At 42.3% G+C, this 13323-nt stretch overlaps 1 protein-coding gene across 1 annotated transcript; it reads right to left on the reverse strand.

The window, feature by feature from the left end:
- Nucleotides 1-401: 401 nt before the first annotated feature.
- Nucleotides 402-13002, reverse strand: notum1a (notum, palmitoleoyl-protein carboxylesterase a). The gene is made up of 11 exons (XM_084071520.1): nt 12111-13002; nt 8378-8430; nt 8025-8120; nt 7526-7586; nt 7314-7372; nt 6784-6886; nt 6486-6677; nt 5826-5923; nt 4951-5098; nt 2966-3013; nt 402-1216 (listed from the first exon to the last, which is right to left on the reverse strand). Exons 1-11 carry the CDS (start codon nt 12470-12472, stop codon nt 907-909), a joined length of 1530 nt encoding a protein of 509 aa, XP_083927646.1. The 5' UTR covers nt 12473-13002; the 3' UTR covers nt 402-906.
- Nucleotides 13003-13323: the final 321 nt, after the last annotated feature.

The raw sequence follows: 13323 nt of genomic DNA on the forward strand, positions 1-13323 counted from the left end.
ATTAGAAGAGACCTTTTTGGGTCTCTCTACCGTCCCACACTGCCCTCTAGAGGTAATGTCTCTACTGTCCCTTAATAATCCAGTGCTTTGCTCATTTCCGTGTGCCCGTTCTTTCCTTGAAATAAACCACTGCGCGACAAAACGTAGGATGAGCCCAAATATAACAGACAGCCTTTAAACAAAATGTCTTAACTTTATACACCCTATAGTGACTACTTAACAAAGACAGCATTCTTAAGTCATTGTTGTCGTTAGTTATGTAAAAAAATAAAACAAAATAATAAAACAAAACAAAACCAAAAAAACAGACAAACAAAAAACAACAATGAACATCCTTAAAACTGGATTACATTCGTGATCTTTTGTGTGTGTGTGTGTGTGTGTGTGTGTGTGTGTGTGTGTGTGTGTGTGTGTGTGTGTGTGTGTTTCGTTTTTTTGTTGTCGTCGTCTTTTACAACCAAAAAGATAAGTTAAGAGGAGAGTAGCAGAGAGGTGTGCCTTGTCATGTTGACATGTTGCCCCTAGCACTGTGCTTATCATCAGCAGTACTGGGTTGTGAGAAGCTGGGTAAAGCATGGGGGCAGGTGGGCGGGACATTGAGGGTCTGAGGGTTCGTTTCGTTTTTAGGGGGGACTGCACTTTGAGCTGAGGTGATGACAGGAGGGAAATGGGCTAAGGTGCAGGGAGTGATATGAGCTGGAGGTATCAGGTGTGGGAGACCGGCCAGAGAGACCAGTCAGCACTATTCGGGCTTAAGCCTGATTTATACTTCTTCGCATCTCGCGTCGAAAATACGCGATCTACAAGCGTGCAACGCGTCGATCGCCTACTTTCACCGCGTGACACGGGCCACGCGACGGCGTATAAATTAAGCGTTAAGCTTGAAGAGTTAATGTAAATGTCCTTTTAGCTGCCGCTGCTGAGCATGCCCAGTAGCTTGCTGGGGTCCATGCCTTGCTGCTGGGCCATCTTCTGCACGTCGAAGCCCATGTGCATGAGGAACTGGATGACGTTCATCTCCTGTCCCGTGAACTGGTCTCGGATGGTGGGGCAGGTGGGGTTGCAGTGCGGCCAGGGGCAGCTGTCGATCAGATGCACGGGGCAGCCCTTGGGCGGGGCCTTGTTGTTGTTCCTGTTGTTGTCGTGCAGGCTGCGGTCCCAGCAGTGGAGCGCCCGGGGCAGGGAGGTGCCTTTTACCTGGATGTCGATCCAGTAACTGGGACGGAACACAAGAGGGAGCCGTCAGCTCACAGAATGAAACACTATGTAAGACTAGAACTGTGGGATAACTTATTTACAAGCGCACAACACGTTGCCGTGTGACATGTATTTTTTAATAGATGTTTTATTTTTAATAGAAGTGACTTTGACGGATACAGGATAGGTGGGCACTAGGGACATCTGGGCACCTCGATGTAAAATTGGCTATTTCGTCCAAAATGTTAAAAAAAAGAAAAAAAAAAATATATTATCAGACTTAATTTTATCCTTCAACTTCTTGTTTATGCCCCCAGAATGACTGGATATACAGGTTTTGAAGCAATTGTAGAAATATTAGACCTTAATTGTCAAATGTTTAAGTATGTTCTAATCATGTATACTTTACTTTACTTAAAATCATTTTTCCAAATATTTTATTGTTTAATATTTTGGAAGAAATAGCCAATTTAATACAGGGGTGCCCACTCTTTCTTGGTGCCCACCTATCCTGTTACCCCTTTTGACTTTGACACATCAAGTAACTGGGACAGAACACAAGAGGGCGCCGTCAGCTCAAAGAATAAAACACTAGCAAGACTAGAACCATGGTTCTCAAACATTTTCATGTCATAAAAAAACATTTTCATGACCCCTAAAATGATACATATTAGAATACGGACCCCATTTGAAAACATTTTGTTTCCGGGGACCCCCATACGATTAGTGTTCACAATTAAATAGGGTTTAAGTGGTTGAACTGATTTTTAATGCTACAGCATATTAACTCATTTAGCTGGGGATCCATAGGAGCGGCCATAGCTGAATGGGTAGAGAGGCCGCCTGGAAACAGAGGGTTTGTTTTCATAGTGCCAGTAACAGTTTGATTCCCGGCCCCTACAATGTGTTGAGGTGTGCCTGAGCAAGACACTTAACCCCTAACTGCTCCCCCCTGCGCTCAGGTCTGACCACTTGGGCGTGGGTGAAGATGAGAACTGAATTTACCCAACTGGATCAAATAGGTATACATTTATTATGACCCCTGGAATTCATTCAAGGGCCCCTGGGGGTCCCTAAGAACTAACTTTGAGAACCACTGCGTCACAGGTCATGTTCATTTTGGAGGAAAAGCAAGTTTACAAAAAAAACAGGGGTCTGCCAAGGACCCCCTAGCTGAGAGAGAGATGAAGCAGGGACCCACTACTCTATATTGCATAAAATTGTGTTTCAAATTAAAGTTTTTTTTACTTAGTCTGCTATTTCTTCCCTCTACAACGCCTCGCAGCGCAGCGCGAGGCGTTGCTTTCTACAAGAAAGCCTCTTTTTGAAGAAATAAGCTCCATTTCCTCTGTTAAGCGACACTTTATTCATTTGTTATTTGTCGTATCTAAACCAGCGATTCCCAACCTGTGAGCCGGGTGGGCCCCGGCAAACACTAAGATTGGCAAAAAGTTAATTAATGTTGATTTAACATTCATATAAAAAAATTAGGTACTGTATCTTTTCTTTGAAACCTTGAAAATGTATTATCATAGCGCCAATAAGAACTTAAAGTATAGTACGTTGGTTTTATTGATCCAAGTTGGAACACAATCGATTGATTGATCATTAAAACAAACATGCTCGGAAAATGCATGCGGCCCACCCATCTGAGATTTTCAAGTGGTCTCTGATCCAGAAAGGGTCAGGAGGATGGAACCACTGATCTAAACATTCTACATTCTACACCGATGAGATGGAGAATTGAAAAAACAAATAAATTACTCACTTTCTGGTGATGACTTCATGTGATAAGCAGGCTGGAGCAAACATAGCCCTGTACAATGAACAAGACAAAAAGACATAAGAGAATGAATGGCCAACAAACCACACAGCATTCTATGTTAGAGATAGTTCACCCCCAAAATGACATCTTTTCTATCGATTAGTCACTACAATATCTATGAATTTGATGTATTCTACTTATCGATAGAAAAAAAGTAATTTTTTGGGTGAACTATCCCTTTAAACACTTAAACACGTTTTGTATTTAGTTGACCGGGGACCCCCAGGGCTCTATAGTTGGTATTGGGGTTAAACACACCACAAAATACTTAAGACTTAATTTAACTCAAGTGTCCATCTTTACACTCAAGGGGGTATTATTAAACGAACACTCAGGATTTCACAGTGCAGCTACAACTTGGGTTGCCAAATACATGGAATTCAAATAAGGGACACTTACTGCTAAGGCAATTAAGGGACGCCCAGAAAAAGTTAAAATCTCACTGTATGTGATGGCCACATGTGATGCCCACACCAGCTGACACACAAAGTTGGTAAAACATGGTGGACACTTGTCTTTTTTTTGTTTATTAATTTAGTTTATATTTATTTTCAGCAAACTACATACTACATGCATAAAGGACTACACACAACCGATTAAAGGACATACTGTTTATTGCAAGTTTGATGATAAAGTTACTGACTGGAGGGTACATCCATTAAGTTCTTTTGTTTGGGTCAAGTTGTTTTATCAGGAGTAATTTAATTGGTAATTAAGTTTATTTTGTTTTGTTGAGTTATCAGTTCTGAGGAGTGTTGAAGTTTAGATTGCTGGCCATGGAAAGGCCTAGCTGCTTCACAGGTGTTTATAAGGAGCTGATTAGTAATTGGACTGCACCATGTCCCCTGTGCATAAGGGGAGGGGCAGGGATTTATTATAAGTTTGAATGTATTACTACACGTATGAAAATGTATTGGCATTTCGGTTGTATGTAATTTCTTTATTTAATATGAGTTAGTGCTGTAGTGGATTATGTTGTAGTTATTTGTAGTCTGTTTAAATGTTATTCTTTGTCTTCCCCTTTGTGTCAAGAGTGGTCTGATCACCCACTATATATGTTCCCCTCATGTCTCATTTGGTTAGTTGAGTCTTGATGTCAAGTTCAGTGTATTGTCGGCATTTGTTTGGGCCAGAATGAATGCCTTGTCTTGTTTTTATGGGAAAAAGAAAAGATTAAAAAAAAACATTTTAAAGAAACTACACACTTGTCCTGGTGTCTCTCTTGCCGACCAACTCTGGTCCCTTACACTGTATATGTACAGTTTTTGTATATTATATACTAACCGCTTGAACCCCAGCATCCATACTCTGGGGGGAACATTAGCCAGAAATTGCAGATCACACAACGCGTCGCGTTTTCAACGTGTTGTGAGCTTGCAGATCGGCTATTTTTGGCAAAGAGATTTGGTGTAGACAGAAAAAAACGGTCCAAGTACAGGGACAACTCAGGTCCAGTTTAACCAAGGGTTTAAGTGGTTAACAACCTGTGTAATAGTGTATATGAGCACTGATTCCCAAAAATAGGGAACAAAGTGTGTCCATTATCAGCTCAATAAGGCATTGGTTCTCAAAGTGGGGTCCAGGGGGTCCCCAGCAAACCACTAACCACTTAATCCATTTATGCGTTGGCTATACAAAAATAGCAGATCTACAAGCTCAAAAGCGAGCCTGTACATCTGCTATTTTTTTTTTTTTTTTTCAATTTAAAAAAAAACAAATCTGAAATTATTTTTTACATAAATCTTCTCTTCTGGGGGGTCCCTGGCACAAAACCTTTTCATATTTGGGAGTCGTTGACATGAAAAAGTTTGAGAACCACTGCAATTAGGGACACGTCTTTTAGCTTCCAAATTAAGGACGATTCTGTATTTCAAGGCACAGTTGGCAACCCCTATAGCTACAATGCATGCAGTGGTGCTTCTGCTTACGGGACGTCTTTCAGAGTGTTCCTCAGCTCGATGCCCAGGTTCTGGATGTAGCGCCACTGGCCCTCCTGCACGGGCTGACCGGTCAGCTGGATGTTATCCACCGTCAACTGGGCCTCATCGAACAACCACTGGACCACAAACACAGGGCCTGCACACAATTCACACACAGGTGGTTAACACACACACACACACGTTTGTAATACTATACTTGTGAGGACGTCAACATTTAAGGATGTTTTTATATTAACCTTCACTCTAAAGCCGGAAATTGACAATATATAAGCCCTTAGGTCTGCAATTTCCGGTACACAAGACCAGCTCACAACGATGTATGAATCAGGCATAACTCGATCCCTAAACTAACCTCCAAATGTCTAATGTGTTGAATATTTTCCAAATTATAAGTCTTAAGGTCCTTACACACCGGCGAATATACGCAAAATTCGGACTCGTTCCGAATAATTAAAAGACGCTTTTTTCGCTCCGCGAAACTGGTGTGGAAGCTTGCATTGACTTTATAAGGTTTTTAAAAAAAACGTATTATTCGCATGAGAAAAATCGCCCCGGTGTGTAAGGACCTTAACTCCCCACATCTTTTTTATCCATCAAACAGCATTTAATACAAGCGTGCACGCACGCACGCACGCGTGCACACACACACACACACACACACACACACACACACACACACACACACACACACACACACACACACACACACACACACACACACACACACACACACACACACACACACACACACACACACACACACACATTAAGCCCTTATGTACAATTTGACTTGCAATGGTTTCCCATTAGTATGGCATACTAATTAATACAGTAAAGCACAACAGTGCCATCTCAAAGCTCACTTTTTATTGATGGGAAGACTCTATATCCAAAGAAACAGTTCCACTCCTCTCCTTCGTGGGTCTGTCTGCACTTCTCTGGCACTACCCCTCCCCAGTACCTGATGGGAAAAGGTTAGAGGTCAGGGCACAATGTTTGTGTGTTCTATCCGTTGTAAACAGAACCAAAAGGAGGACCATTCATGTGAAAGCTGATGAAGACATTTTTACAGCTAACTAGCTGTCTACAAAGGGGTCTGTCTGTCTGTCTGTCTGTCTGTCTGTCTGTCTGTCTGTCCGTCCGTCCGGAGCTAACCTCGCAAACAGCTGGACCCATCAGTGCCAAATGTTATAATGTAAAGCAAAGGGGATCGAACTGAAACCTTGCCCAAATTTGGAGTCATATAATAGATATATCATATCATGTTCACAATCACGCGTATTCACAATCACAAGAAGATTGTTAGTTATCAATTCATGTTCCATAATGACGTGAAAAAGGTATCAGTAACTCAAATTGCTCTTCAACAAGAGAGTGAGGAACATACATTTTCAGCAGCATTTATAACTAAAGGCACTTGAACGCATGGTATTGTACGTAATGCCTTCCACTTCCCAACTCGGAAACATGCTAAACTAACATGACCTTTAGTATTCCACAGAATGGTTCAAGGGCTGCCTTACTTGATGCCTCTCTTGATGGTCTCGGTCGGGGCACAGCTGACAGTGTCGACGCAATCAGTGCAGTGGTACTGTTTGTTGTCCAAGAACCAGCCAGAGTCGGACAGGCCCCGCACCTGAATGGCAGTGTGGCCCAGACCCTCCAGCAGCTCAGCCACACGGTCAACATTCAGCAGGACGCCAGTACCGCCCGCACTACAGGACGGATGCACACAAACACATGAGCACAATTATCAATACAACATGAGTTATTTATACGTTTGAATTCATGGCGAAAATGGTACACAACACACAAACAAACCTGCTCCCTGCTAGCAGAAGGACCTTGGCGTTGTCCAGGCCTTTTGTGAGCAGGTCCTTCACGACTTCTTGAATGATCAGCGAGCCCATAAACGCATAGCCATCTGCAAAAGAGGAGGAGAAGAGATGCTGACACACTCTTATAGTGGGAGCCGCCAAGGGCCACCAAATTGGAAAAGAGAGGAAAATAAATAAATAACTACAATTCATTATCCATTAATAACAGATTTTTATAAAATGTTTCTGTTCAAATTCAATTCATAAGATTATTGTGCCAGAGTCCCTATTTTGGGCAGAAGGCAGATCAATGCGCTGTGGGCTTGTAGATCAGCTGTTTTAGCAGAATGTTCACCTATTATATATTTTAAAGCCATTTCGCAATAAGGGGGGTGCAGCAAAAGTATGTCTATTTGGGTGTCCTTGGCATGGAAAGGTTTGGGAACCTCCTGTGCTAGCATTGTGCAACAACCATGCTGATGTAAACGGAGGGAACGGAAGACGTCATTTTAAGTTTATTTACTGAGGGCTTACTCTGGTCCGTTTTGGCTGTAGCTCCACTCCACACATCACTGGAGCAGTAGGGGACGAACCTGCAACAACAACCGAGCACAACATAATATCATATGTTAAAGGCCTCTTAACATGTTTATAATTACAAAGCTGCAGGATGTTAAAAACTGCACGCTGTCATTATGCACTTGAGTGCTATCACACACACACACGCTCACAAGGGGCAAACTTACACCATGTTGGCGTTCCACCAGTGAGGGTTCTCCTCAGGCAGTGGAGACAGGATCCCCGTGCCTGCAGAGACGACCAACAACAAGGCAATGGAGAACATGTATCATTAGCCATTCCGCCACTCCCAGACACATCCCCATCTTCCTCATCATCACCACATGGATTATAGTTATTACACCACAATGAGAGAGGGAGGTGTCTCCGCTCCTGCAGCAAGCGGGCGCCAGGTAGCCCTGCGCTGCAGCTACATCATGACTGGGTGTCGCTCTCAATAACACAGCAGATAAGCATAGATACATCCGATCCTTCTCATTACGGCGAACTTCACAGTGGGCCTCTCTGTACTTTGATTCGCTTGTGCGACGGGAGCCAAGCGAGACTGACTGCCTGCCCGCCTGTGCTACAGGCTACAGTCCAACGCGTCGCACCGCATGCTAGGTGCTGACGGCGGCGTGTGTGCTACAGTGCGGCGGTCTATAGCCGTCTCCAGCAGGGGCTGACCTGTTTTGGTTTGGGCCCACTTGGACGAACTCATCAGCCTCCTCATGGTCTCATAGCGGCTGTCGCAGTTATCTTTGTTGAAACAGTACCAGCCACCTTGACGGAGCAAACAAACAGAAAAACAAAACACACAGACAGGTGTTATTTCTCACTTTCAATGTAAACCTCAGACCAGGTGATGCCAGAGCAACCATGGACGTGAAATGCTTAATTTATACTTAAAATAGCCAATCTACAAGCTCAACAACAACATGTCACGATGCGACACAAGACTCGCGGGCAACTAAGAGTAAATCAAGCCAAATGGACTTCAGGAAGGAAGGAAGATAAGGAAGGACTGATTGATTACTTACCCTCGAGGAATATCAACCACCGCCTGCTTCCTCTGGATTCTTTCAGATAATACCTTAAAGAAATAAAAGAGATAAAATCAGAACAAACCAGCGCAAAACAACATATGTCACTCTATGAATGCGTTTCATTTTGGTCATGCCCAATACAAGAGTCAAAATAACAGCAGGGTGACATGCAGCAGAGCATATTCACTGCACCTGCTCAGAAAGAGAGGGATGAGATAAGAGAAGGATGAACATTGGCAGTTAACACCCGTATTGACCCTATTATGCCCTCATAGGATGTATCTAAGCATGAACATGCCTGACATCAGGATCATTCTTTATCTTCACCATCATCACTAAATGGTGACTTGTTACAGTGTGGACCTTTATCTCTACAAGTTGGCAAAACAGGGAAAAGGCTATTTTGAATCATCAGGTAGAAGCCTAGATAAACAATCTAGTGAGTGATGAAAACGTCAGATAGAGGACTTCCTTCCGGGCCCCTGTCGTGCACGGCGTGGCGCTAGTCCTCACACCTAAGTGTGTGCGGCGGTAGGAAGTAATGTACTATCCTATCTTCTACCATTTCTCTGAGCTCATCATCCAACAATGTCCGCATACACAACCTGGATAAAATCAGTGCAAGAATGAAAACAAGGTGCATGGTGAAACAATGGAGCGATGGTTCGATCAGAACAGATACACTGCACTGAGATGGTTCGTATCTGTTAATCAATCATTACAATTAATAATGTATCCAATCTACCCTGCAAATGACTAAACTCCTGTAATGGCTAAATACATTGCGGCAGCATCAAAGAAAACACAATGGGTGAAGGCTTTGCATCGTTTGCTCAGACTCTGAATCATGCTCTGGCAGGCTGCATTTAATGTCTAATATTATTAAGAGCAGGCTGAGGAGAGTGCACTTTAGCTTCCAGAGAGTTGAATAGTGAGAGCAGGCTTGGTAGCAAACCAAACCATAAGGGCGCGATACTGGCTCAAGCCTCTTAGATTAAAATGACCATACCGGTGGTCTGGCATGTTTAGCCCATCTTCTACTACTCACACTTGACATTACTGCCGATCATTTGCCAAAGCATACCATGGTTTGTTTGATTCAAGGAAGCCATTGGACTCATTTCAGTATGGTATGAAAATCAATGTGCAGAGACTTGCTAGATAGGTAATATTTATTTACAAACAATATTCAAACGTCTTTGACAAAATAACCATGCAAAATGTTACCCGACTTGATTCAGGTAACATTTTAATGACTTTGGAGAAAAAATAAAACCATCAAACAGGGAAACGGTCTATTTTTCTATATGTCTTGAGATATGGTAAAAGCTTTGAATAGACAACATGTATTGACACCAGTGTGGCCCTTTAACAAGTGAAGGTTCTCACTCATGTCACTTTAAATTCCACATAGTTCAATTATTGTGATATAGAACAGTGTGTACAATTGTGCTAACTGTGAAATATTGTCTGTATGTTGTAGCAGGATGTGCCTGCCCTACAGTAGCTGGATGGGCTAGCATTATCTTGTCTGTTAATAACTGAAAGGGCCATCTGCCAACAATCGTCCCCAGTACTTTGTCCCATTGCATGCTGCCTTCCTGAAAGAGCTAAGAGCTTTACAACTCCAGTGGGCCCACTCTCTCCATCAGGCACGTTAAGGTTTAACACGGGAATTAGACAGGATAATAAATCCATCAAGCGATCTATACAGTATCAAGAGTACAACCCTGCCCTTCATTGAACTGGCCTGCGATAAGTCCTAATGCAACAGCATTAGGTGTACAAAAGCAGACACAAAAGCTTCCTGGTATTCCACGTTCAAACGCACACAGAATTAAACAGCGATTTATATGTACACTGTAAAATTCTGAGAGTTTATTTAACCCTGAAAGTGTACAAAAGTAACCAAATGGACCCGATTTTGTAAGGATGAATTAACACTGATGATTTTACTGTGTACTGTAAATATCAGTGAATGAAAATATAGGACTAAATTGTGCATCAGCCTTAGCAAATAGTGCTAAACAAAGTGAGAACATGTATTACCAATACTGCATTATTTCTGTCAACTTATGTGGCCCTTGCCTTTCCACGGGGACCCACCTTGTTGTAAACTTTATCCAACTGGATAACATACAAAATGTAATCTGTTTCTCACACAAGCAGAAATCCTAAAAGAGCCTGTTAAAGTATAATGCATCAGGCAAAGACATGCATGTGGAATAACAACAACAACAACAACAACAACCGTCAATAACCCGGATAGCACTACCTTCTACAGAAAATAATTGCCTTTCATGCCGCTCTCATGCCTTAATTTAATTTGGTCAGCATAATTTCGACATCAAAATAATTTCGATTAATGGATTAGCTGGTGAATCACAGCAAACAAATAGTACAAATGCGCCAGAGTCTACACCAGTGACTATTGTCTACTCATCTGTTTGTCTTCATTATTACACAATAGGAGAGACAGTAGATCTATCTGTCTGATATTAAAATGCTTTTAGTGTCATAGTTTATTCCTCTTTTAAGTAGGCCTCCTCACTGCCAAATACTCAAGTACTTAATGACATTGTCAAGAAGAGATGTCAAAGCAATACAGCAAGTAAAATACTGATTTATTATAGGCCTATTATACAGTGAAGAATGTGAAACTCCACCAAGATTACTCCCAGCGTTAATTTAACTGTATGGTCTGTCTACAATGTATGTATGTACACCAACCTCACTATTTAAGTTGTTGTTTTTTAAGGGGGGGGGGCAGTTCGAAGCCTAGTTCTACTTTGTTTTGTAGGATCCAGTAGCCTGCACATATAAGCCTAACAGTGAAATAGACCTACTGTCAATCAAGTCAAAGCAAAACAATCTCCATCAATCTTTTATGAAGGGACAAATACATTAGAGAGAGAGAGAGAGAGAGAGAGAGAGAGAGAGAGAGAGAGAGAGAGAGACTAAAACATAGCCCATCATATCTAAAACGATCTCCAAAGCAAACCCTTGCATTCTAATTTGAAGCAAAGGAAATGAAGCATCGGCCATGTGGCTCGCCACATATTTCACGCTTCACTGACGCAAAGCAGCTGTCTGTCTCCCGAATCAAGCGTAGCCTCTCTCTGCTGCTCTTTTCTCCCTCCCTCCCCACCTTGTTGTTTTGTATTTCCCCTATTTTAAGCAACACGTATAGGGTCTAACGTCTAAATATATATAAAGTATGTAGACTAAGACCCCAAAACACAGAATAATAATGTGTGCTTTTTGAGTTGGTTTTGTGCAGTGGCTCCCCGCAGGGCAGGTGTTGGCCACCAAACCTGCACAATAAAGAGCGTCAAAATGGAACCAAATGGGCACTTTATTGTCCAGTGGTTCCCTTAAACGTTTTAGCTCGAGGCCCAAAGGAGAGAAATTAAGACGTTTGCCCGGACCCAAACTGGTGAAAATAGCACAAAGTTGTGAGCTTGTAGATCGGCTATTTTCACTGCTTTTTAAAACATTTGTTTTCGAATTTATGTAATTTCTAGGATTTTTCCCATTTATTTATGTAACTACTTTTTTAGAAAATGTCAGAATTCGTTTTTAATTGATGAAAAAAAAATGTTTTTTTAATATTTTGAAATCTCCCCCCAGAGAGTAGTCTACAGAGGATTCCCTTTAGTCTAGCGGTCAAGATGTTGGAGACCCGCGGGTTCGAATCCCGGGCGTTACACACACAGTACATACATACCCGGCGGGACTGCCGTCGTTGCACGTGACGGACGTATTGTCCAGAAAGTTCAGCTTCATGTCGTAGTCGAGCTTCTGCGCGGAGCACGGGTAGAGGGACTGCGCCAGGTTCTTCACCTGCGTCATGAAGTTGTCCATGTTCTCCTCCACGGCCGTGAAATCCAGAGGGAAGCTCTCCGTGGTGTGGTCGCCCCCACGCTCCCCACGGTGCGTGGGAGAGCCTGAGGGAGGCTGAGACCGCCGCGGCGGTTGCGGGTTGCGACCGCCTCGGAACCTCCGTGCGCAAAGCACTAGTCCTCCGGACTGCAGCGAGAGGAGCACCAGCAGCAGCAAAGCGCATGAAATCATTCTGGTCGCTGTCATCTTCTTCTCCCCAGAACTAAAATGTAATTATTATTTTTTCTAATTTGAAAGTATTTTTTATTTATTTAAAGATGTCCTCGGGGGCTCCCAAAAAAAAGTCTTTCTTCGGTGAAAATGCGTGCTATATTTATAGATGGAAGGGAGAAGGAAACATCAATTACGCACACTTTTTGGAGACGCCAGAAACTTGGCACTTGTTCCAAAAACGCATGAGTTTAAAGCAAAAGGTCTTGTATTTTAAAATGGTGGGAAAAATCTATTCAAAATGTTTTTTAAAAAATAGTTAAATCAAAGGTCTTGTATTTAAAAAAAAAAAAAAAAAAAAAAAATCAATAAAAATATTGTAAAAAAGAAAAGAAAAAGAGTTTAAATCAAAGGTCCCTCGATCTCACTCCAACCGACCATAAATTCACCAGTTGTCTTGCCTTGGTAGTCTTCCCCTTCCAAGTATTCTTATGACTTGTGACACACACACACACACACACACAGCTAACACACAATACAAGTATTCGGCTACTGTTGAACGAAGCATGCAGGCTGTGGAATGATAACACTCAGTGCCATGCTCTTGAATTTTATTCAAACTTTCCCCCCTTGTCTGTCCCTCCATCAGCCAATCGCAGCGGTGGGCAGGGACTCGATCAACGTTGCCAGGTTTTGCGAGAGAAACAAGAAACCAGGTATATGAAAACAAGCCCAAAAGAAGCGAGCCATTCGCACTTTCATTTCTTTAAACATTAATATACATTGGCTATTTGAAAATAGCCGATCTAAAAGCTCACAACGCGTCGTGATAAGTCGTGTTGTGAGCTTGTAGATCTGCTTTTTATTTTTTTTAATCTTGAGGAAAA

Source organism: Gymnoscopelus microlampas (assembly GCF_963454915.1).
Source record: "Gymnoscopelus microlampas genome assembly, chromosome: 11".
Taxonomy (NCBI): Eukaryota; Metazoa; Chordata; class Actinopteri; order Myctophiformes; family Myctophidae; genus Gymnoscopelus; species Gymnoscopelus microlampas.